Source organism: Megalops cyprinoides, chromosome 7 (genome assembly GCF_013368585.1).
Source record: "Megalops cyprinoides isolate fMegCyp1 chromosome 7, fMegCyp1.pri, whole genome shotgun sequence".
NCBI classification, from domain to species: Eukaryota; Metazoa; Chordata; class Actinopteri; order Elopiformes; family Megalopidae; genus Megalops; species Megalops cyprinoides.
This window is the reverse complement of record NC_050589.1, coordinates 17,778,290-17,803,483: the sequence shown is the minus strand read 5'-3', so window position 1 is coordinate 17,803,483 and position 25,194 is coordinate 17,778,290. Positions and strand designations below refer to the sequence as shown.

The following is a 25,194-nucleotide window of genomic DNA, read 5'->3' as shown; positions in this document are numbered from 1 at the left end:
CCTTTGCTTCCGTTTTGGAACCTCAGTTGTTTGAATACCGTGTACATTTTTTTTTCCCCCACTTGATCTTGTGAAATACACTGGACTGTGGGAATAAAACTGGCAGAGAGGACAGAAGGAGTGTTTTGAACTGGAAATATTCCAGAGATGATTTCAAACAATCTTTAATTACAACAAAACAAAAAATCTTTATTCTAAAGACAGTGGAGCTGTCAGACAGTGTCTGATTCCACGTGACCCCAAACCAGTGGCTTGATCTTTACCAGTGTCACCTATGTTGCGTGAGTAATATGTACAGTATGAGTAATGTTCATGGTATGAACAATGCATACAGTATGAGAGCTTATCTTTGAATAAATGGCATGAGGTTGGAGACTAGTTTATAAATCACCTTTTTGTCTTCATATTTTTTCATTTCTCGTGGAACCAGAATGCAAATTGATGACTGTTGCTGCTATTGTCAACCAACACACCCAATAGGAATGGATGGAGAGTCTTTTGATAGGCTTTCCTATTGTGCTGTCTGGACTTCATTTCTCTATATCCTCTTGCAATCATCTTGAGATGAAATGGCACCCGTTTTTTTTTTTCTTTTCTTTTCAGTCAATTGCTTCTGCTTTTTGTCCTCTAGCCTGGCCTCAGTCATAGCAAGCCATCAGAGATGCTGTAAAATTTGACAGTTTATATGAGCTCTTGGAACGTTTTTTAAAAAGTACGGTGCAAGTTAAGAGTGCAAGCCTTTCCCGTGCCTTTCCTCTCCTCTTTCTTCATGTGGCTCTGAGTTGTAGATTCGTTTTTTTATTAGTCACAGTGGTCTGATTTGTTAAATAGGAGGCCAGGTGCCAAATTGTGGCTTGGCACATATTTGCATTTTCTGTAACTGCTGTTTTTGTTTGAGGGCTAAGCTAAGAAAAGTCACTGAAAGTTCACACAATGTAGCTTTATATGTGTATGTGTGGAATGGAAAAATGAAGCACAGCCTTCCTGGTCCTGTGCCATGTCTTTCTGAGGTGGGTGTGTGTGTTTGTGTGCGTGTGTGTGCGCATGTGTGTGTGCACTCGTGTGTAGCTTGTGTTTGTGTGCGTCTGTGTGGGTGTAATGGCTTATAGTCGCTCTTTATATTGTAGGCATTTGCTCCACCCATTCAGCCATTTTGTTTCAAATTTACCTGCATGAAATGTTGTTTGGTGTTATGTGTGCCTTGTGGTTATTTTTGCCTGCATTGCCTTCATCTGCAGTACACACATGTAGCCGCTGAAGACATTATCCACACAAGGCCCTCATTTCCAATGAAGTTGAGCTTTCAGCTCTGTTCCTCTATAGGAACGCGGTAGCTAGCACTACACTACAGTATTTATGAACAAACAAGCAATTTTATGCATAACTTTATTGTATAAAGAGTTTCAAACTCACTTGAAACTAACTTTGCGGACTGGGTTGAGATTTCCCTTTGAAACTGTAATCTGGGGAATTTTTGAAAGCAGCTTTGACCCTTAAATAATGGTGTGTGAGTGGGATGTCAGACAGAGAGGTGAAAGTGAAACGGTAACAATATGACCCTTTCTAGATGGTTTAGGTGTGTCTTGTAGAATCACCACAAAAAAGAAGCAGAACTTTGAAAGAGGAAAGACAGAATGGCAAAAAAACACTAATACCAAGGTAAAAACGCATCACGGCGAGACCAGCGGCAAAACAAAAACACACCCCGGGGAGACCAACACTAAGGCTCAAAACACACCTTGGAGGGACGAGGCACAAACACACCTTTGAATGAAGCTGAATATGATGAGCTCATTAAGCTTTATCGAGAGCACAACTAACAGCAGACAGACATTGAAAGAAATAAGAGGGCAACTTTGTCGAAATGAGAGGTAATTTTGAATGTCCAGAATAAATGGTGGCAATTATACACTGCTCCACATGTCTTGTACAAGAGCATTTGTCTTTGCAGCGATGTTACATCCTTGGGCATCTGTAATGTGCAGAGAGCGAGGGGTGAGAATTTAGCTCACAAGCTACCTCACACTACATTTTTAATTGAAATGAGAATGGACACTGCAAGTGGATTGATGGGCTAACACAACTAATTTGAATACATTGAAATTTTTGCATTAAATGACTGTAATCAGTTAAAGGGGGGTAACCCAAACTATTTTTCACCACTTCTGTCTTCATGTTGATTGAATATATATATTTACATGATATATCAGCTGTTTCACTAAGGCTGAGGTGAGGTTGATTTTACCCAGTGAATCAACACCTATGAATTTAGACCACTAATCAATGCACACATGTAACAAAGGGGGTGATGCAGAATTGATGATGTTCCAGAATGTTGCACTTGCTTCATCGGCGAGCACTCGATCTGTTGGTGTACTTTGTAATCCCTATGATATCACCGGGAGAAATATGTTTTTCCATTAACTTCTTTGGCAATGCCAGTAGCCTTGGTACATTGTGGGGAAAACACTGATATTTAAAGAGTAAGGACAGGAGGTAATAATGCTGTGATTGTCTACTAAATCCCCTCCCAGGTTTGACAGTTAAATTAGAGCTTTCAGTGATGGTATGAAGGGGAGCAGAGTATAATGGAGGTGGTTTTGGATAGGACTGTCTAAAAAGGGGGTCAAACACAGTGCCTACTTTGACATAGCAGGTTTATGAAGCCACAAAACCCATATTTCTCCCAGTTCACTTTTCTGTGAGCTCATAGTTTATGTGAATACAATGGGGCACTTAATGGGCTCGCTGAAAGCTCGCCTTGGTTAAAAAGTGAATGGAAGTCATAGACTGGGGTTTTGTTAACGCAGAGCCAGTTCCCCTTTTGTCACAGACATGCTGTAAATTCTTTCAGTTTAGGCAATCTTTCTTTCTCGTCTCAATTAATAAAAAACACATCAGTTAAAGAAGGGCCTTTGTTGGTTTGTGAAGGCCCATACATCACCCGAACTAGAACGTTCTTGACAACCCCCATCTGGTACAAATCACAAAGTGCAGAAATCGGTCAGATGGTGATGCGTGCGGCACGCAAGCACAGGCTTGCCCGGGCTCACAGGCAGCCACCCAGGACATGCCACGGTGAGCAAGTCATACTAATGACCACTTTACACAACTGCACTTCCTCACCATGGTGACAAACCCCTGTCCTGGCGCTCCACACCAACCGAGAGGGAACCTACACTCCTGAAACCAGCGCCATTTCAGACATCTGACAGTTTTTTTTTTTTTGTTTGTTGTTTTTGGGGAGATAAAAGAAACAGGAAGTGTTCCATTCTGTGGTCGAGGTATACATTTGAGAATACTATACCTGCTGGGGAGCAACAGCCCCCCAGCAGGAAACTCTTGGACCTAGCAGTCCTCCCACAAGATGGTTTGCGTCTTTAGAGTTTGTTTCCTGTGCCTCTAGTTTCTGATGTGTTGCACTTATGTTATATAATAGCGCTCTGGCAGCTGGTTGAAGAAGTGAAAAAAAAATCTCATGCCGGTTGTTGTTAATTCCCTCAGTTGTCAATCTATGGTACTATACTTCTGGTATGTTTGGAATGAAAAAAGTCTCCAGATAAAATATGGTCACAAATCTGCAGGTATTCTTTCATTCTCATGGGCAGCTAGTATAAAAATTTGATATTCCGTTGGTAAATTGCCTCATTGCTGACATTCTATAAAAGAATAGCTTGAAGTCCTCGTGGAGGGCCTACCTGATTGCAGTTCTAAAATGAAGGGGGGGGGGGGGGTGTTATGGCTGTTTTTGACCACATTTGCCTTTTTTGTTAATGCAGTATTTTCAGGACAGAGCATCTTATGTCATTTTTTTTCTGGCTTTACTGAACTGTTTGTAGCCCAGTACCTGGCTATTCTGCCAGTGACCAGTGCTAGGCTTTCTTTTCCCCCATGAGGTGCAGAGGGACGAGTAAAAGGAGAGGTGCTGATAGATGGGGATGGAGCAGACTGTGTGAGCGTGGAAGAGAGGCTGAATTTGCACATAGTGGAAGAAAAAGTAAAAGTGTGCAGGAAGGCAAACAAGACAAGGGGTTGTTGTTGCTTCCTGTTTCTTTCTTTCCTAAATCAAAGTTCTGCAAATGCAGTTGACTGGAGGACAGGAAGTGGAGGTAGGAGACTGAATTTTTTTTTTCACCCCTCTCTCCCTCTCTCTTCCCTCAACTTAGCAGCAGCCAGTCAGAAACCTGCGAAGGGCAGAGGATCTGACAAGACTGCCAGTAAAAACAGAGCAGTCAGGGTCAGGGTATAGGTAAGGATACAGCTTGCTGAGGTGCTGGCTTAGGTGTCTCGTTTTTGTCTGACTTCAGGAAATATGGTCACCTGAGGAAAAGCAGATGCAGTTTAGCTGTCTGTGATCTGAGGCTCGCAGAGTTGAGGGAAAGGTCTGCGCTGTGCTCCGTTAGCCCTCGTCTTGACGTTCCCATGAAAATCTGCAGACTCGCATTGTAACTGTGAGGCCAGCGAGGGCTGCCCTGTCGTTTGTACTAGGCTGCCTTATGAGAGTACACTGGATCAGTGTGGTCTTACTCATTTGGTGTAGTATTTCTACATGGACGCTAACCATAACCGCTAAGAACACGGTGCCTTTGTTTGGAGAGGAAAGTAAATTCATGTCAGCTAAAGTTGAAGTCTGAGTGATGCTGGGGCATTGCTTTCTGACGAGCCGCAGGCTGTGTGGTTGACATCACAGGGCCGAGGTGGACTTCCCCGGCAAACTGGACACCAAGGTCCCACCGCACAAATGTGGCGACGAAGCCGCCTTCCATAAAACGGTGGAATAGAAGGGGCACCTCTGCCTCTGCTCGCGGTTACTTCAGAGACCTGGAATGAAAGGAGGAATGAAAAAAAAAATCTGTGGGTTGGTTATGACAGCCAATGAGCACAAACCTCCAAATGCCTGTTCCAAAAAAGAAGGAGGGGGGGGGGGGGGGTCTGTTAAAGAGCTTGGAGTGGAGGCAGTGTGCAGTGCTCTCAGTGAAGATGTAATTTGGTTAGTAATGCATATATGACTTCTCCTTTACAAGCTTTATGGGCTATTGAAACAATCTGGCTTTCCATTACCATATGCAGCTCTTGGCCATTTTGACTTTCCTCCTCTGACCAAGACGTAGCCTAATCAAAACCATAGGGCCCGGCTCAGGGCATTCTTGGGTTAGAGCACAAACGTATGAGATGGTTCGCTGCTAGCACTGAAGAGTGCCATCATCATGCCAGTCAAGCCGCATCTATGCTCAGTTTAACCTCAGCGTGAGGAGCCAGCCAGCAGGTTGGAAGGAACACAGGGACCTTGGCCTTTAGGGCTTGACTTCAGACTCCAGTCAAAGGATATTATGGTGCAAGACAAACATACCTTACCTACAATTCTTCTTAAAAAAATAAGAAAACGCAGATGTTGAAACTGTGAGATACAATGTATATGTAGTCTTTGTCATTATTTTTTTTCATATGTAAGGCAGACTTTTCATAACATACTTAAGAGGTACCTTCATTGCAGGAGATTTACAGAGCTTGCACGTCTTGTCCAGAGCACCTTACATGACCCTTGTGGCAAGATACATTAAACAGGGCTAGAACATAAGCAAACAGCAGCCCTGACCCCTTGGAATAATACACAGTGTTAGGGCTGAAAAGTTATATAGTGCAACATACCTGCATGTCACCAATATGAACACAGAACCTGATAGGAATAGATGGTGAAAGATTGTGCAGTTCTGATGCTTGTAGGTAGCTCATTTCCCCACTGGGATGCCAGTTATGAAACAAATGTGAGTTTGGGTTGTGCAGCCACAGTGGGGAGGAACTGCCAGATGGCCGGTGGTTGCTGATATTAGAGTTCATGCAGGGGTGTAAAGTCGAGTGATGTTTTTAAGGTAGGAAGGAGATAAACTTATGAATGCCTTGTAGGCAAGTACCAGGGTCTTGAACTTGTAGCAAGCACTGATCAGGAGCCAGTGAGGGGAGCCAAGGGTAGATGAAACAGGAGCACACTTAGGGAGGTTGAGGACCAGCTGAGTAGCAACATTTTGAAGAGAGTTTGCCAACAAAGAGTTGTGGTTGCCCAGGCAGAATCTTATCATGACCTGGGCCAGCAGCAGAGAGCAGTAAGTGGTAAGGAGCAGATTCTTCTGCTGGTGAAGCAAACCTGCAGAACTGGGCCATCTGTTCTCTGTGAAGGAGTGCTTGTCTTCGAGAGTAAGTATAAGGGTCTGTGTAAAGTCATCCAGAGCTCTGGAGAGGTCTCAGAGAGGTGTAAGGGCTCAGCTGGTAAGTGGAGCAGGTCTGTCTTGGAGAGACTGAGTTTAATATAATGGATCCACATCTAGGGAAAGGCCCATTAGCATAACTGGTAGGGAAAACTAAAGCCAGAAATAACACGTCCATTATTTGCCTGAAAGGGGAGCAGAAGGTGGCCGATCACCCTCAGTACTCTTGTAGAGAGTATTAGAAGTTTAGATGTGAGTGAGTCTGTCAGAGAAAGAGAACACAAAAACTTGTGACAGTACCTGATATATCCAGACTCTGAGAATCTGGTTGTCAGCTGTGTCATGGTTTTGAAACAACTGAAAACCTGAGCCACCATACATTATTGCCTTGTCATGAGTTTTGCTTCTGATGATCTGTACCGAAATAAGTAATGATCAGTCAGGTGCAGCAAATTGAACTTTAAAGACAGCCTAAATTTCCAAAGATATGTATTAATTTTCCCATAAAAATCACCTTTACATCATGATGAAGGCAATGCTTTTTTTTTATTTTTATTTTTTTAATGAAACCACACATGTTGGAAAATATTCTCTGCATTGCCTGTTTAACATGAATACAATGGTGGTTAACTCTTAATTAGTTGTTAGTGTTGAAATGTCGCTGCTTGTTTTTCTAGTTGAAGGGGAGCCCAGAGGACAGTTAGGACCAGGCTGGCCCCGAGCAGGATAAGAGCAGAATCCTTTTCCTGCTTTGTCTGAGGTGGGTGACGTCAGGTGCCGGGTGGGCTCGGCGAAGCGTCGGAGAGAGGGGTCACGGCGCGGAGTGCTGACTGTGCACGCGTGCGCGGCAGATCGCCCGCCATCTGGGACGGGCAGCCTGCGTGTCCGCCTCCACACACGCGTGACATCCTGACCAGAGGGGGGGGGGGGGTGACTGAGGTCCTAATCATTCTGTCTCCGCCCTAGTGTGCTACCCTGCACAGTCATGGGAAATACGTCAGCTTTTCTGGATGAAGGGTTGTGTACCCCTCCCAAAAATACAGATAGAAACTTTGTTTTCAGCATTGACTATAATGTTAGGCTGAAGCTCTGTGGTCCTGATTCTTAGTGTCACATTGGAATAAGGAAATATTTGCATGAAGTGTCTGGCTTCTCTTTTTTCTCTTTACTTCCTCTCTGTTGAAGGAGATTTTGCAATAGGTCCTGATGCAACATTTGAGCCCGTGTGAATATAACATAAGGACAACTCTCATTATCTGGACATAAACAAAATTCAGGTTATAACAGTGGATTACGATTTATTTTTTCCTTCTTTCTTTGGGGTGAGAAAAAAGATGTAATGAGAGGCCATTGTGTGGTGTGTGTGTCTGTGCAGAACAGCCAGTAGCAGACAGACTGCTCTGATCACAGGGAGGAGGTGGGCGCAGGAGAGACAGGGGGAGAAATCGAATTATTCTCCCCGCTCCGCCTGCCAGAGAGACCGCAACAAAGCATTAATCTTTCTGCCGTCTGGAGGTGTGACAGACCCCTGGGAGTAAATAACCGGGGGGGTGGGTGGGTGGTGGTGGTGGTGGTGGGGGGGGGGGGGGGGGGGGGTCTGTAGGTGGCTTCAGGATTTTGCTGCATCGTGTCACTCCCTGGGGAGTGGCCAGAGAGGTGTGCATCTCTCCTGCCTTGCCTCTTCCCGGAGTGTGTGTGTATATATATATATATATATATATAATATATATATATATATATATATCACCACAGGCTAAATTGCCCACAATTGGGCAGGAAGTGGAGAATTCCATGAGTTACAGGTGAATGTGGCTTCATGAACCACTTTTAGCTGCCATGAGCTTTGAGCCATTGACAGATCTGAACCAGTTTCGCTTTCCTCTCCTCAGCTGGTAAAGCTGTTTGACTGGTTAAAATCAGTAAGCCGTTGATTAGCCATCATAATGGCACCAATTATCAGATTCATTAGGCAGTGTGTGGCAAGAAAAGCTTACGCCATCTGCGTATGGCACTGAAGCTCAGAGTTCCAGGGCCTTAGGCATTTGCCTGATTCTATTGTGGTTATCCTTTCATACGTTTATCAACCCTTTAAGTGTCTTACTCCTGAAAGAGAGAGTCGATTGACATTCTTCTGCACCAGGACATGCATCCTTCTGAGTTACAGTCTTCATAGGCCATTGCCTTTCCCCAAACAATACCAGGAGCAAGATGTTAGATTGAGGGCTGGATCCTTGGATTATTCTTGCAGCTGGATGCATAGATTACTTTCGAATACATTAACAATTTAATCTTAGTCTAAATGGGACTATACTTGTATTATAAAAGCAAGTATTTTGGTCTGTGTAGATGTTGTGATGAGACAGGGGAGGTACACACACCCACAGATGCTGTTGTTTGTTACTGTTATGCTGTTACAGCGTAAATTCTCTCTCTCAAGGTAGCTTTTGTGCTTAGCACAGTAGTAAAACTGAGGCCTTGACAAGCTTCTGCAGTCAGTTTCTCAAGGTCCATGGTCCAACAAGAGCTGCTCTTGTTGACCCACACTGTACTGTTTTCGCGGGAAAGGAAGTGGGACGACATGGAATATGTGACCAATTAGGTTAAAGCTGGCGTGGGCTTAGGGTGTTAACCAGTGGAGATGCGCCTGTCTAAAATAGAATGCTCTCGCCCTTTTCAGCAACATGCCGGACAGCCATGTGGGGGCTGGGCGGACACATAGCCCTGCGTAGCCGGGGCCTATATTTATAATGAAGTGCTATTTTCGTCCCTCCGTTCGACATGCTCCGTGTGGCTCCCCCCTTCAGCTGAAGTGGGGACAGGGCTGAAAGCTGTGGACAGTCCACCAACTTTAGTTGTTAAGTTGCAAAAAGCAATGAAAAAGGAATCTTAGACTGAATTTCAGCAAGCCTCAAAGGAGCCGTCGTGGCAGCCAGAAATGCACTGCATGATGACATCTCCTCGTTTGTTTTGCTGGTAAAGCAGCAAAGTCTTTTTGCTTCAGGGAACAACAGCAGTGTTTCACCCCAGGACTGGAACCTGTAGCCATCAGGTTTACGGTCCCTTACTGCTGCTGTGCACTGCTGTCAAATCACTTGTAGAACTGCTGCTTGTGATACTGCTCCTGGATCGCCCGCCTTGACTTATACTGTTGTGAAGGCCTCAGGCTTGCTTGCATCCACGATGCAGCCCATTAGGAGAGAAAGCTGACCTTGAGTCACCTATCTGGGAAGCTTCTACAAACACCTTTTTTTTTTTTTTTTTTTAAATAAAAAGTGAAATGATAGAAGCGTCCACTTTCAAAGATGTTAAAGTTCTGTTTAGCATGCATTTTGGTGGCCTTAATGTCCAGTGCTCCGTCCAAAAAAAACAAAACAAAAGAAAATTAGGTGCTTGTGTTATGACTTGGAGGTTTCGGATTATTTTACTTAATAAAGAAGCAGTTTTGCTCTTGGACTTTCACTCTGCCCTTTGTGGCTTGTGGAACTTATTTGTGGTAAGAGCTGTGGTCATGGGCGGTCCGGCCCTGCCAGAGCACAGGGCCTGAGTTGGCAAGCAGGCTGTCCGTCAGTGCGCTGTGCCTCTGAACACAGCTCTGCACTGCCACGGACCTGCAGCGAACACAGTTACGATACAGCTCCTCTGGGCGTCGCGGCCAGCGCTCTCTGTGTTTTCCCTTTGTCTGTCAACAGATTATGAAATGCACTGGGTGAGGTAACAGTGACCGGCATCTGGCGCCAACCGGAGGAACCCATGCCGCCCACGCATACCCGCTCTGTGTCGCTGAATTGTGCAAACTCTCCCGAGCAGTACAGTGTCACCACTTTGTCTGCATTTCTGGGCCTTGTTAATTCATTTAACCCCTTAACGCCACAAGACACAACATTATTTAAGATATTATTAAATGATAAGTCTACCTCTGCCGCAGGCTGTCAAAGCCTGTACACTTAGGCTGTGTCTTAGACTTTCAGAATATTCAGAGTGGTGGTGTTGCATTATGTTGGGGTTTGCATGGCTGAATTCAAGTGGAACGAAGGGGTCTTGCTTACAAAGTACTGATTGTAAGACATTGGGCTAAACCACAAGATGCACATGTGTGTTCTTGGGAGGCAAAACACAAACTGTCGGAAAATTTGGATGTCAAGACCTGCATTCCACATGACCAGTCAATGACATGATTGATCTCACTGTATGAAGCATTGAGGGATGTTGGATATCATTGTCACTTCTTTCACCCACAGAAACGTCCTGAATGCACTGATAGCTTTTGTGATCTTTGCACTTGGTACATTGTAACTCATCATGAACAAACTCCAATTGTTGCATTGTGACATTTGTTTTGCATGACTCATTGAATCGTGGGTGTTTTTTTTTTTTTTTTTTTTCCCCTAGACCTGGTTTAAAGCTCCGCGTTTTGGCTCACAGCAGAGAAGAGCTTTTGTTTGCTTTCTCGTTCCCGAGTGTCTTACGGTTGCCTGTGTGAATTAAGTGTAACTTATCTTGATCAGTGAATATGAAGGGGATGCCTGACAGCACAAGGTCCTCTTCTGGCTGTGTCAAACGACAGACGACAGAGCTACGCTGTGTGACAAGACAGATAATCGCACTGATATGCACAAGCGCTTGCGCTCGCGCTCACGCGCACACCTACACTCACACAACGCACTTACAGTGAAATGGTTCACATTTTTGCCATACTGACTAATGTGGCAGGCTCCATTTTAGATCGATAGCGCTTCTTAACTTCCCAGGGGTTCTCCCTACTGTCTAGATTGCCGAGTGGCAGCGGAATTGGCACACACCTTGCTTGTCGTTCGAGAGAGAGATAAAGACAGGGTGCAAGCAGGGAAGGACAGAGAGAGCAGGGAAGAAGGACCGGGAGAAGGATGAGAGAGAGAGGAGAGTAAAAAGAGGGAGAGGAGAGGCAGTGAGGGATTGGGGGGCGGAGTGTCGGAGAGCCGCGCGCCCAGGGCCACATGCCGTTCCGCTCTGAATCCCGGGAGCCGTCTGACACTGCAGATCCGCGCTTGTAAACAGCTGCCTAATGGGTCTCAAACATACAAACATCATTAGTCATGAGAGCGGACCGACGCGGATGCCGCCTTTTCTCCCCCGCTCTGAATCATTCATGCTCATTTCACCATCAGCAAGGGCCGTTTCATTACCAGCCAGCTTCTCCCTGCACTTTTGTTCTGCGAAACCAGCTTATCACCAGTCGTGTTACGTCATTGCGCCCCATTGGAGCAGCCTTACTCCAGCCATTGCCCCGCAAAAAAGAACAAAAATTCTGTACTCCCTAGCCATAGTTAACATCATCTTTGAGGATTTTGATTAATGATGTTTTTGTCCTGAATAATTTCAAAAAAATAACAGAAAGGTTCACATAATAAATGGAAATTTGGCGTGACTCACACATGCTGTGTGTGAAGTGCATGAGGTTTGTACACATTTGTGTATTTCACAGCTAGAATCCTTAACGGTTTGTGCTTTTTTTTTTGTTTTGTTTCCTCAGGATGTGAAGCTGAATGAGGCTTTATTTCGTCATTCTACACAGCTGAAGAGGTGAGTTGGCGGAATGAGTAAATCTATTTTGAATGTACTCCCTCCCACAGTTTTTCCCATTCTAGAGCCACGGCCGTGCGGGCATCGTGCTGGTCCGTGCTGTGCGGCCTCCAGCGGTCCGCAGGTGAGGCGTCACGCAGATAATTGCGCGCGGATGTTTTCCGCAGGCCTCTGTGGCGCAGAGGAAGGCATGACCCCCCCCACCCCCCCCGCACACACACTCACACACACACACACACACACACACACACACACCAGTTTCCCATGAACTCAGGGAACGCTGAGACAGAGGGCAAGTGCAGGACAGGAAAGCAAGGGCAGGGCGTTTGTTATCCTGCGCTCGGAGGGAAACGGAGCAAGAGGCTGGCGAGGAGGGGAGGCGTGGCTAACTCGAGTGGCCTATTCGTGACACCGAGAGGGTGTGCGTGTGGCGGAGGGGGGGCTGATCCCATCTCCCAGCAGTCAGGAGATCAGGGGAGAGGGCGGCGGTGGGCTCCACACGCACGCAGATAGTGTAATGAGGGAGGGTAATTTGCTGGGATTATCCCCGGCAGAAAGCAGCAGTGGTGTAATGAATGGCAGCAGCTCTCCAGACTCAATTAAAAGGAAGGTGTCAGATGTCTGCTGTTAACTGCACTAACCATCCAGACCTTCGCTCCTCCCCACCCCTCCCCTCCCTCCCCCTTTAGTTCTCCCCCGCCCCACACCCACCCCCCCTTCACCCGTCCCTGCCTGAGCCTGTTGTTCACTGTGTGATTGAGCGCGTGGGCGTGCGTGTTTATTAAACCGAATCCGCTCCTCTGCGTGTGTGTGTGTGTGTTTGCCCCCCTCACTGAGCTGTCTTTTTGCTCACTTTAGCTTCAACCACATCAGCACGTGTGAACGTGTCCTTAAGCTCCACAGGGTTGTTGCCGGTTTGAGCGTGTGAGCCAGTGTTGTGGTGTCGAGTCCCCCCCCGGTCCCCTGTCCCCCTGCCGGAGCCGGGTTCCGGGTCTCTCCGCAGGAGCACGCCGGCGCAGGAAGAGGCGGCAGGCGGCGCAGAGTACCACAGCTCAGGCTGTTTACACACGCCGCGTATCGCTAGCTTGTTTATTTATCCAAGCACCACACGCACCCTTCTCGCAGCACTTAACCTCAAGGCTCCTCTGATTGACAGGCCACTTAAAGCCTTGTCCTTAATTACCGTCAACAGCCCCGTGAAAGGTTATTAAAAAACAAAACGGCAACCATGGCGTTCGTGAAGGTGCTTGAAGCTGGTATGTGTATTTTGTCACATTTACAATGATGTCAGTCACTGCTTGGCAGAGAAAAATAACTCGCAACAACCTGGGTGGAAGGTTTTTTTTTTCCCTTGGTTTATTCTTGCGAAAGTGGTACTGTTGGCAAGGGAATCAAAGACAAGACACTCCCAGACATCAGAAATGGACTGTATCTTTGATTTCTGTCCTCCTGTGCATTTGATGTGTGCGGTCGACTATGTTTGTCCACCCGGGTGTCGGGCAACAGCAGGGTCTCGTCACTGGGCCCGCTGTCTCTGTGATCCCCTCTGGCTGGGGACATGGGCAGTGCAGGGCAGTGCAGCTTTGCCGGTTTCGCTCTCACGTACCTCCTGACAACCGAGCCCCCAGATCGCTGCCCTTGCGGAGTGCGGTTATTGACTTTTCCTGCTCCGCGGTTGCCGGCATGAAACAGGAGGTGACCCATTTCCCTGGGGTGTTCAGTCGGTGGATCGCTATTTATTCCCCAGCACTACCAGTGCCTTTCCATTCTAGCTCCTGAAATGTCCCTCGGTGAAGCTGGAGAAATGATCTACAGTCAAAGCAGGAGCTTGTGTTTGGTCACGCTCAGGTATCCTGTAGACTCTTCTGTTCTCAGAATGCCCGTTTCATTGGTTCATCCATAATGTTCAGTAACCAATGGAGCTGCTCCTTTTTGTCCTTTTAAGTGTCATTATTGCTCTGAACAAACCCTCTAGCCACTGAATCTCCCATTCCCTGTGTTTGGTTTCCCAGCACGTTTTTCATATGCAGAGCTGTGCTTTTCAATTAAGGCCATGTCATTTGTGACACGCTGGCTGGAGTCGAAATGAACACAGACCTCTGCGAATTTGGCACAGAGGGCTTGAATTTGAACTCTTAAACACGGTGCACTCGGTCTAATTGGAAAATTTTGTTCCTCTGTCTTTTAGAGCAAATGAAATGTAACATGATCAATCGCCAGTGAGGCCTGTTTGATGGCATTCTGTTCCCAAGCTCAAGTGCAGATCGGGGTTGCTAATTAAGAGAAATGGGAAGTGCCACACGCTCAGTGAAATGTGTCCTTTGGCCTCTGTGCCAGGGTCCTCGTGTCACACCCACTCAAGCCCCCCCGTGCGTTTGCCTCACCATGGCAGTGCACTCATGAACTCTTTGGTGTGTGACACTCCTGCGCATCCAGTCTAGCTTGGTGGTTAGCTCTCGTGTTTATTCAGCGGTGCTTCGACTTGCCCTACCCCACTGGCCTTTTCTGAGCGCACAAATGGAGTTTCATTGAGCAGCCTTTCATTAGACGCCATACATTCTGGAAAAGCTAAGGGAATGTTTTTGAATTAATTATTTAAGAGCTTATGCATTAGTTTGTGTAAGCCCGGAGTCTACACTTCCCATTGACATTTAGGAGAAAGTGATATTTCTCAGCCTGTATGCACAGATTGTTGCGTAAATTGAATTAATTCAGTCAGTGATATTATTGTTGGAGGTTGCTCTGACCAGTATAGTGCATAGTTCCCTGTAAATGTTTACGTGAAGAGTCCTATGGCATGAGTTGTTGGGCTAACTTTAGAAAGTTCATTTGGCCGTTGGGGTCTAGACTGGCGGCTATTTTAAAGCAGGCTTTATCTCTCATGGTTGTTTCCATTTGACCTATTATAAGATCAGGGTATGAAGCTTCAGTTAATTGAGTTTTTAACCAGACCAGAGATCACCTCTGCAGAGGTCTGACTTTGTTGAGATTAAATGGTAACTCTGCTCTCAAAAGAGGGTAGAGCAGCTGTTTGAGATGGGAATGTTTTGCAGCAGAGTATTGTTGCTGCTTTTGCTTTTGCCAGAATTTCACCACAATTGGCAGCAAACTTTTCTGAAATTTTAATTCATATGTTTTACTGTTGCATTTATCTAAATGCTTAAAAATATAAACATTCCTTATACAGTTGGGGTTTTACTAATGAAACTAATGTCAAGAATGTTCCAGGACTTGCTACTCGCAGGTCCAGATTCTGTTCCCAACTGCTGCTTGACACTGCTGTCATGTATACAACATTGTGTTGCTGAAGCTAAAAAAATCACTACCTTACCCATCATGCACTGCTCTCTACATTTTCTTAACTCTTGTCAGTATTGCTAGTGAGACTGAGATGTATCAGGCTATAAGTTGGCATTTTTCTGGTGGGTACATGAATGGGAAAGCTTTGTGAAAGAAGCCACTGTGTTACCCTGATGGAAATGATCACTTTAAGGTCCCAGGGCTAAAGTGCTAAACTGGCAGCCAGAAGAAGTGTGTCCACTTCTGCCATATTCACACTCTGCCGTGGCTTGCCTCTCGAAGTGCAGTTGCTTTGGTGTGTGAGGGTGACCAGAAAATCGACCAAATGGAGGCATTTCTCAGAAAGTTAAAAAAGGAACAAATGTGTTCCTGCCTTCCAAGTACACAGAGTTGAAAGAAAACCCGCCCTCCCAAAGTGTCCCCTCCTCCCCTCGCTGCATTAGCTGCCACCACCATCAAAAAGAACCACAGCAGAGAGCCATTTGCAATGATTCTCAGTCTTGCACTTCCTGGATTCAGCCCTTGTGAGGCATGCTGGGTAGGGTGATGGGCTCCTGTCTAATGGGGTTTGTCGTGGAGCATGGCTTACTGTCAGCGCCCGGCTAATCCCAGACTGAGCACATCTCGACCGCACAGAGCCAGGTCGAGCTGGGGGAGGAGGAGGGGAGAGGAGAGTGGCTGACCATCGTCTGGAGCCCGGGGGCCACCCACCTCACTCCCAAAGGCTGGCCTCGGCCTGCAGCATGTTGCCGTGGTGCCGAGGCCAGATTTTTACAGTCCGTGCAGGTGTAGCCGTGGAATTGCTGCTCCTCAGCAGCTGGGAGCACCACAGATGCACAGATCCACTGCAAACCTGCTGCCAGCCACAGCGGCATGCACAAGATAGCAGCACGCATGTGTGCACGCGTGAATGTTTAAAAATGTTTGAAAAACATGTCCACAGGCTGTGATATATGAGGCGCAATGTTTGCATGTCTTCCTCATTTAAAGCACATTGTCTCGCCAGGTGCTGATATGTGTACAAGATGAGTGGACTGGGAGACAACTCCTTGGAGCCGCTGTGCTCTGACCGGAAACGCAAGCTCTCCACCTGCGACACACCCGGGCTTGGGTGAGTGAAGAGGGTGTGGGTGGAGGGTGTCAGTAATGGGGAGGGGTGGCTGCAGCCTTGCAGAACTTTCTGTTGGTGAACTGTGTTACTGTGATTCCAGGTTACAGTTTGTTTTAACTTCTCTCCACAAGCGACTCACTTTATACTGTACAAAAAAAGGAAGAGGACTCTGGTCTTGGTTTTAGGTGTCCAGCCTCAGCCTTGTGACCCGTTGGGGTCTGTAACTGTGACACACAGTGTGATGGGGATGGTGTCCCTCTGCAGGTGCGACAAGAGACGGAGGGAGCAGGAGAGCAAGTACATCGAGGAGCTGGCCGAGCTGATCTCGGCCAACCTCAGCGACATCGACAGCTTCAACGTCAAGCCGGACAAGTGCGCCATCCTTAAGGAGACGGTGCGGCAGATCCGACAAATTAAGGAGCAAGGTACGGGTCGAAAGGGAAGGCGCCCGCCAGCGTTCCCCAAACTCTGCCTCTTCGTCCTTCAATGCGAGCTGCAAAGATGCCGTTTTGTCATTCTGCACTGGGGACTCGATCAAATCACTCGATGGTCATCTTTATGTTCCTTTGTCTCTCTGCCTGAGGGGAAAGCTCATCTTAATGTCCCCCTCCCACCCCCCTGCCAAAATGGACGTTAACGTTTTCGGGCAGTGCAGACGTGAATGTTGCGATTCCGAGCCCTGCTCGCTTGTCGACGGTGACACGGGCGCAGGTTGCGAGACTGATGAGGAAGCGATGACAGCGCTCAGAATCTTTACCATCTCGATCGGAAGGGGAAGAGGGTACAGCTGTCTCTGACTTTGTGGAGGGAGGTTGCCATAGTTACAGGAAGTGAATAATGAAGCGGCACACAGTCTCTCTCTCTCTCCCCCCTCGCTCTTCCTTTGTCCCCGTCTCTGTCCCTGTCTCTCCTGCTCTCCTCCATCTCCCTCTTTGTCCCTGTCACACTCATTCTCTCCCATTTGCAGGAAATGCAGCCTTCGCCGCTTAGAGTGCCTTTTAATACTGCGTGAGCTTCCAGGCTTAATTACCCTCACTCAGAGCACCAGGAACAGCAGCAGTTTCATTATTCTTTGTTTTGCATCAACCTTCCGTTCTAATCAAATTGCCCCAGCTGCACACAGCACCCTGAGCATCTTCCCCCTTTTTAAACGCAGTGTTTTGTCTGAGCACACCTTTCAGGACCGAGCGTGTGACGGACTTTGACCTGCACCACCCTTGAATTTGATTGAATATCATGAACTAAGAGTCTTATCTTGCATAAAATTGTCTTTGACAGAAGGCTGCATAATGCTGCCCCCTGGTGTTTGCTCAATCCCATGGAACTACTGGACAGCAGCCTTTTGTTTTTGTTTTCTTTTTCATTTTGAGACATGCTACTAAACTAAATCAATTTGTTTTCCTCAGCATTTTCAGATCCATCTTGGTTTGAGTACTTGCTTCTGTAATGCACTAAATGTAAGCTAGTGTAATATGTTTGTGCACCAGGAATTCAGCTAGAGCCCAGTTTTACTCCCGGTTTGATTAATGGACCTCCTTTGCCAGCCTAGAAATTTGACTTAAGTTACTTTATTGAGTCAGTGAATGTCTGGAGAATTCACCTCCCTAAAGTCCTGTCAGAAAGGATTAGTGTGCTCATATTATACTCCCCACAGTCGCTCATAGTCAAATTGGTCAGTTTCTGTCTGCTCGGCATGGGAAGGGGAGAAGGACAGAGAGAACAGCACCAACACCATCTCGAGTTGTTTTACCAGAGCGCTGGTTACACACACTCTGGCATCCCTGTCAGTGCCAGGGTATGGTTATATTGTGTGTCTCACCTGAGTGGGCCCTGTTCTCAGATCAGTACCTGCACATGGTCATATTTTGTGTCTCAGCTAAGTGGATACTGTTCTCAGATCAAGGTTTTGGTGCAGTGGGTGAAAGGGTGGAACTTACCCAGGGACTCACTACGTAACCGCATTCAGACTGATAGGAAAACAGTCTCACACCATTTCAGTGGTGACTGAATAGAGGGCGATCAGCTTGGTGATGCAGGAGGGCTGCCAACTGGGTGGCAATGCATTCTTCTCCTAATCTTCCACTCCTATAGATATCACAGTGGTTTCAACAGCAGCCGCCTCTCAAAGCAAAGTATGCTGCACATGGCCTTATGATATCTTCTGAAAAAGTGGGGGTCGTCATTTGTTGTTTTAAGGAAGTGATTGTCATGGAAGGTTGCTGGTTGTGTAATTGCATTGTGAAGGTGTGACGTGACCTGTCTTTGACGGTCTCCAGGGAAAGCCTCCTCAAACGATGATGATGTTCAGAAGGCTGATGTGTCCTCCACGGGTCAGGGGGTCATCGACAAGGACCATCTGGGGCCACTTCTGCTGCAGGTGAGGCTGGGGTCAGGGGGCGAAGGTCAGCGGTTGAACAGCAGCCCCTGTGCACTGATTGGCCTGTTGATCGATTGCACCGGAGAGCACAGCGCCTGGTGATGGACAGGTGTTAATTGTGTAAATATAGGTGGCCATTAATCACAGTAAGCTGCTGTCTCATGCCACATAGCTGTGTCTGTTTGCTGTGGTGCGAGTCCTCAGTGGAATATAATGGGAAGCTTGGCTTCCTCTCTCCTCCCCCCTCCCCCTCTTTTCTTCAATACATCCTCTACCTTCACTTCTCTTTTCTTCCTGGATGCCCCTCCCTTCCCCCACAGCCTTCTTCTCAGGCCCTCCCACCTGGTCTTCCTCTCCTGCTTAAGTCCCTTGTTTTTAAATGAGCTCTCTCTGTGTCTGTCTCCTCCCAGGCCCTGGATGGCTTCCTGTTCGTGGTCAACCGGGACGGCAGCATCGTGTTCGTGTCAGACAACGTGACGCAGTACCTGCAGTACAAGCAGGAGGAGCTGATCAACACCAGCGTCTACAACATCCTCCATGAGGATGACCGGGAGGAGTTCCACAAGAACCTGCCCAAGTCCAACAGTACGAGCACTCTCTTGTGTGCACGCACACACAGTCTCCCGTACATACATGCACACACACACACACACACACACACACACACACATATGCATGCATGCACTCAAACTCTTACATATAATAACGCACACGCATGCACAGACATGCTCTGTCGCACTCTCTCACTCTCTCTCACACACACACACACATATACACACACACACACACACACACACACAAAGATGCAAGGCAGACAGAGATGCAGACAAGCACACCGACCGACACTCCAGAGCCGCTGCTCTGCCATCACAGCTGTCAGTCACAAGCTGAGGAGCAGATGGTCTTGAAAAGCTCCTGTTTTATCTCAATCTCAATGCAGTCATCTGGAAACTATTTGTTCCTGAATTGTGCACTGTATTTCTTCCCTTCTTTTAATAATAAATGTGTTCAGAGTTCAGTGTTTACATGGAATTCAGGAAATGTATTTAATTGTGTCAAGTATAAATTAGATTGCTTGGCTAAGCCAGCCCTTCTAGGAATACCTATACATCCTACAGTGTTGACTGTATGTGTAATCTGACCCCCATTGCACCTGATACCCTGCACTGGTTCAGGGTCAAACATGGCGGCTGAGGTTAGCGGAGCAGCGGTAATTTGCTGCTCATGATATCCGATGTTCCATGAATTAAACATGCCGTTCCTGACAGCGTATTATGCCCGCAGTGGTAAAACAAGGAACTAAAACGCTACCAGCCAGGCCCAGGCTGGCTACCCAGACTCTTTGGGGCGGGGAGGGTGGGAGGAGGACGCTGTGCACTTTGGGATTGTGATGTTTGGCTTCGGAAAGTTCTGAGTGGATGGTGTGCGTACATCAGTGTGTGCACGTAGTCTCCGTCTGTGTTTCATGAATAAAGATGAGTGTATGGGTTGGTTTTCTGGAGGCGCTTGTTTGTAGGTTTAATGGGGCTGGGCAACTTCCTCTCCTCGCTCTAACTCGTTAATTGCATTTGAAGGCAAAATGTCAAGTGCTCACAGCAGGTTATATTGTTCCTGTCAGATTGAGGGAAAGGATTTAAAGCCCTTGTTAAAGCCCTTTTCAGTAACAGTTAGGCCTCATCGCCATGCTGCTCGGCGCTCCAGGGGAGTGTCCATGGGTGAAATACAAAAAGCGAGTGGTGGGGTTTGTTTTAGAGAAATGTCCCCACCTGCTGCCGAAAACGATCTGCACATAGATGCTCTGCAGTGAGTCTGAGGGAAGCAAAATTAAAAGCTGGAGCAGGACTGTGCCTCTCTGTTAGCAATACACTAATGATTTTTGGAAATGGACACTTGAACTGAAACATTTATTTCTGTGGCTCATTAACCTCCCATTCAGAATGAGATGCGTTTTAGGTCATTTCTGAGCGTCTGATTTTCGATGTGATTTCGATGTGATATGTACTGTTATTTGTTGTAGCACACGACAAGCTCACGGGCCCCTTCAGGTGTTAACTGTGTTTGTTCTGTGTGTGTGTGCGTGCATGTGCCCGCACAGTGAACGGTGTGTCCTGGGGTGGCGAGGCACCCAGACAGAAGAGCCACACCTTCAACTGCCGCATGCTGGTAAAGTACTGCCATGGTGCTGCTGAGGAGGGAGCCGGCAGCCCACGGTATGAGACCATGCAGTGCTTCGCCCTCACCCAACCCAAAGCCATGATGGAGGAGGGAGAAGGTAGGCACAGCAGCCGGCCACGCCTCAGAACAGCGTCTTCCTACAATGCATTCAAACAGCTTTGAGTCTAATTGAATTGAATAAATGGCTTCTTTTGCTTGATCCATCATCTCATTCTGGTCCTCCAGTGAAACGTTTGTGCTGCTTTTTTCCCCTGTCCCCCAGACCTGCAGTCCTGCATGATCTGTGTGGCTCGCCGTGTCACCGCAGTGGAGAGGACTGAGAGCTTCAACACCAGACATGAGCTCTCAGGTGAGATTCTACAAACCAGCAGTCCTCATCCTGCAGTACCTCTGGCGTCCTCCAGAGGGCAAATACACAGCCTCCCAACATTTCCAAATCAGCCAGGCGGTGAATTTTTATCCAGGAGTAGGAGAAAAACAACCTTATATGAAATCCGTTTTTGTACCACTTCATATGGGTGCAGCCAACACGAATGCTCCACCCCATGGTCACCCATCGGTGTTCTGTTGTTGACTGACAGGCAAGCTGATCCAGATCGACCACAACTCCCTGCGGGCGTCCATGCGCCCAGGCTGGGAGGACCTCTGGCGCAGGTGCATCCAAATGTTCCTCCACCACAGTGAGGGCCAGCCATGGTCGCACAGGCGCCATTACCACGAAGGTACGGACGCCCCCTGTGTCAGATTACAGCATATACGTTAATGGCTAGTTAACGAGCATCTTAATGAGTCGTCCTCCACACGTAACCCAGATCAGCAGAAACGCAGAGTGTTTTATAGAGGTTGATTTTTAATCATTAATGAATTTATTCAACGTAGATTAATTTCTCTGTTCTCAGCCTTCCTGCAGGGTCATGCAGAGACTCCTCTGTACCGCTTCTCGCTGTCTGATGGAACCCCAGTCACAGCGCAAACCAAAAGCAAACTGTACCGCCACCCGATGACCAACGAGCCTCAGGGCTTCATATCCACGCACCTGCTGCAGAGGTAAGGCCCTACCAACCACTGGCACGCGTTTTGTTCTGTGCTCAAGCGCTGATCCTGGAACAGCAGCCATCAGTTGGGATTATTGTTAGGTGTGGGTAGAACGAGACTGAATCTCTTCCTAGGACAGACATCTCCCAGAACTTCATACAGTTTGTAAAAATGGTTCATAGAGGCCATCACTTTGACCATGCAGGTCGGTGGTGATGATGGCATAAAAATGAAGGCCTGATTTGGCACAGTACTTGAAGTTCTCATAGTTGAGCTGTTTGTTTCAGGGAGCAGAATGGATATCGCACCAACCAAGCCGGAATGATGCAGGGTGGCATGAGGCCACAGGGAATGGGGAACTCCAACCCCAACGCCCAGATGAACATGCCGCCTGGCGGAGGGATGGGCATGGGCATGAACCGGAACTACGGCATGAACGAGCAGGGCCACATGGGCCAGATGGGCAACTCCATGTACAGCGGTGGCAACAGGATGATGCAGATGAATCAAATGAATCAAATGAACCAGATGAATCAAATGAACCAGATGAATCAGATGAATCCAATGAATCAGATGAATCAGATGAATCAGATGAATCAAATGAATCAGTTGAACCAGATGAATCAGATGAACCAGATGAACCACCCAGGCCCTGGCATGCAACAGCAGCAGCAGCAGCAACAGCCACCCCCATTCCAAGGCGGGGCCTACGGACTGGGCATGAACAGTCCTTCGCAGGGCAGCCCGGGCATGAATGTCCCCCAGCAAAACCTCATGATGTCTCCCAGGACACGTGGGAGCCCCAAGATGGGTGCCAGCCAGTTCTCGCCAGGAGGTATGTGTGTGGATAGTCTATTGAGTATTCTGAGCTGAATGACTGAGGAATGCTTGGTTTGACGGAGTGCTGTCACTACGGTTGAGTATGTGCTCTGACTGCCATACCAAAGAGCCAGGCTCTTTGGCGTTGCGGTCAAAGTTGCATGTTTGGTACCCCGTAGACCCGGGTTCGATGCCGGGTGGGGTGACTGCTCTCGCCCTTTGCTACACTTGGTATAAAATTTAAAGGCATTGCATGGGGAGAGACTCAGAGGTGTGTGTGTATGTGCTTCTGTTCCAGGTATGCCCTCTCCGATGGGCCCGGGCAGCGCTGGGGGGGCAGGGGGTGGAGGGAGCGGTCCTGGAGGAGGCAGCTCTTTCTCCAGCAGCTCTCTCAATGCCCTGCAAGCCATCAGCGAAGGAGTGGGCAACTCCCTGTCCTCCACACTGACCTCACCAGTGCACAAACCTGACAGTTCTCCCAGCATCAACTCCTCACAGCAACAGCAACAGCAGCAGCAACAACAACAGCAACAACAGCAGCAGCAGCAGCAACAGCAGCAACAGCAGCAGCAGCCCCAGTGTAAGCCAGGCCACGGGGATTCCAAGAGCCCCTACAGTGCAGGAGGGGATCACCACCATCACATGCACCATCACCACCACACCCCGTCCGCCGACAACAGTGGGGAGAGGCCCGACAGCCAGGCCGGCCTACACGGCAGCAAGGAGGGCGGCGAGGCGGCCGCCGCGGGCCCAACCAGCAGCGAGCCCCACAGGCGGGTGCCTGAAACCAAGGGGCACAAAAAGCTGCTGCAGCTCCTCACCTCCCCCACAGAAGAGCTCTGCCACGGGGCGGGCAGTGGGCCCCCCGGCCCCCCGGCTGGCGTCACCACCCCCACGGGGATGGACACCAAGGGCCCGGGGGGCTGCGTCACCAGCCCCTCCTCCACAGGTGTCTCCTCCTCCTCTTCCTCCGCTTCTGCTGGGGCGGGGCAGACCTCCGGGGGCGTGTCCTCCTCGGCAGCAGCCGCCCACTACACAGCCTCCCTGCAGGAGAAGCACAAGATCCTCCACAAGCTGCTGCAGAACGGGAACACCCCGGACGAGGTGGCCAAGATCACCGCCGAGGCCACTGGGAAGGCCCCGAGCCAGCCCCACGAGCCCATGGGGGGTGGGGGCGGGGGGCCGGCGGGGACCGGTGCAGCAGACATGAAGCAGGAGCAGCATAGCCCCAAGAAGGAGAAGACCCACGCGCTGCTGCACTACCTGCTCAACAAGGATGACTCCAAAGAGGCCGCCGACATCAAGCCAAAGCTGGAGGAGCTGGAGGGGAAGGGCGGGCCGGGAGCCTGCAGCAGCTCCGGCATCATGGCCTCCACCCCTGAGAATGTGGAGAGCAAGATCAAGACCGAGCCAGCGGACGAGGTAGCGCACGCCCCGGCCTTTCTGTCTCACTCATTAAGACGTGGTGATCGGTATACTGCAAGTCTGAGCTGCGATGCAGCATTGCGTATGTGTACGCCTGACATGTTCTCTGCTCTCCTGTCATCCCTCAGCTGCAAACCCTGGAGACCATCCTAGGAGGCCTGAGAAATTCTGGCCCTGGTTTTTACCCTGAGCCTGGGGCAGGAGAGGGAAACGACGCGGGCAACAAGCAACAGAACTGCCCTGAAGACAACGTGCAGGGTAAGGCCACCTTTTCACCCGCTGCAAGCGGTACTAGCATGCGTCCACCTCTCCGTCTTTCTGTGTGTGCCCCCAGCTGACACGTGCTCCTGTTTTCCAGGCATGGCCCCTGTCCCGCGTGCTCCCTTCCAGAGGGCGATGTCTGTGGATGGGAAGCCCCCAGCCGGCACAGGAGTGGCGGGACGGCGCAGCGCCCCCTGCCCCGTGCTCATCAAGCAGGAGAGCATGGATAGCCAGCGCATGATGGGGGGACCCGACAACTTCCCCGGCAATATGGGTGTGTGTCTTCCCCCCTATTATATGTGCTGGTTTTCACTGGACCCCATTCAGCACATCTAGTTATTGTTAGCTTGTGGCACTTGCTTGACTTGGGAATTCCAGAATGTTTGTTTCTGAATGTGTGGTTTTGTGCCCCCCCCCCACCACCTCCTTCAGGAATGATGAACAGGGGGATGGGAGTCCCTCAGCGCCCGCCGATGGGAGCTTCAGGTGACTGGGGGATGCCGAGGTCGAGTGGCAGTCCGGTGGGACCAGCGGGACACCCCTCCATGATCCGCCCCGGGATGGACTACAACTCCAAGGGCATGATGGGAGGGCCCATGATCAGCAGGTCGAACAGCGTGCCTGGCAACCGGTCAATGCTGCAGCAGCAACTGATGGATATGGGTACGCAGTAGCATTCTTTCTTTGGTGCACGTTGTTCACGTCATTCGCCACTTTGTTCACATAAGGCTGACATGCCAAGACTGAGGCTAACGTGCCTGGTGTTGCCGCAGGATCAAACGACATGAGCATGGGCATGAGCCCCTTCGGCCAGCAGGGACCACCCAGTGGGTCTCCGTCCTGGTCAGACAGCGTGATGGGAATGGAGAGCAGCCAAAACAGGTGAACCCCTCCCTCCCAGCCGTCGACAAACTGAAGCACCACCAGGG

General features: G+C 48.8%; 1 protein-coding gene across 3 annotated transcripts in view; it reads left to right on the top strand.

Annotated features, from left to right (window-relative positions):
* Positions 1–25,194, top strand: part of LOC118780478 (nuclear receptor coactivator 3-like) — a 58,281-nt gene that overhangs the window by 26,401 nt on the left and 6,686 nt on the right. For 2 of the 3 annotated variants that reach the window (XM_036532995.1, XM_036532993.1), the window contains exons 2-16: positions 11,713–11,762; positions 16,069–16,173; positions 16,438–16,598; positions 18,450–18,550; positions 18,961–19,135; positions 20,646–20,822; positions 20,988–21,074; positions 21,307–21,447; positions 21,625–21,772; positions 22,048–22,595; positions 22,878–24,001; positions 24,133–24,262; positions 24,363–24,539; positions 24,698–24,928; positions 25,039–25,147. In XM_036532995.1, coding sequence (XP_036388888.1) covers positions 16,088–16,173; positions 16,438–16,598; positions 18,450–18,550; positions 18,961–19,135; positions 20,646–20,822; positions 20,988–21,074; positions 21,307–21,447; positions 21,625–21,772; positions 22,048–22,595; positions 22,878–24,001; positions 24,133–24,262; positions 24,363–24,539; positions 24,698–24,928; positions 25,039–25,147 — 3,395 coding nt within the window. In that variant the 5' untranslated portion in view covers positions 11,713–11,762; positions 16,069–16,087. Of the gene's footprint in view, positions 1–6,880; positions 6,964–11,712; positions 11,763–16,068; positions 16,174–16,437; positions 16,599–18,449; positions 18,551–18,960; positions 19,136–20,645; positions 20,823–20,987; positions 21,075–21,306; positions 21,448–21,624; positions 21,773–22,047; positions 22,596–22,877; positions 24,002–24,132; positions 24,263–24,362; positions 24,540–24,697; positions 24,929–25,038; positions 25,148–25,194 lie in introns of all 3 variants that reach the window. The other variant, XM_036532994.1, reaches the window with a different exon arrangement.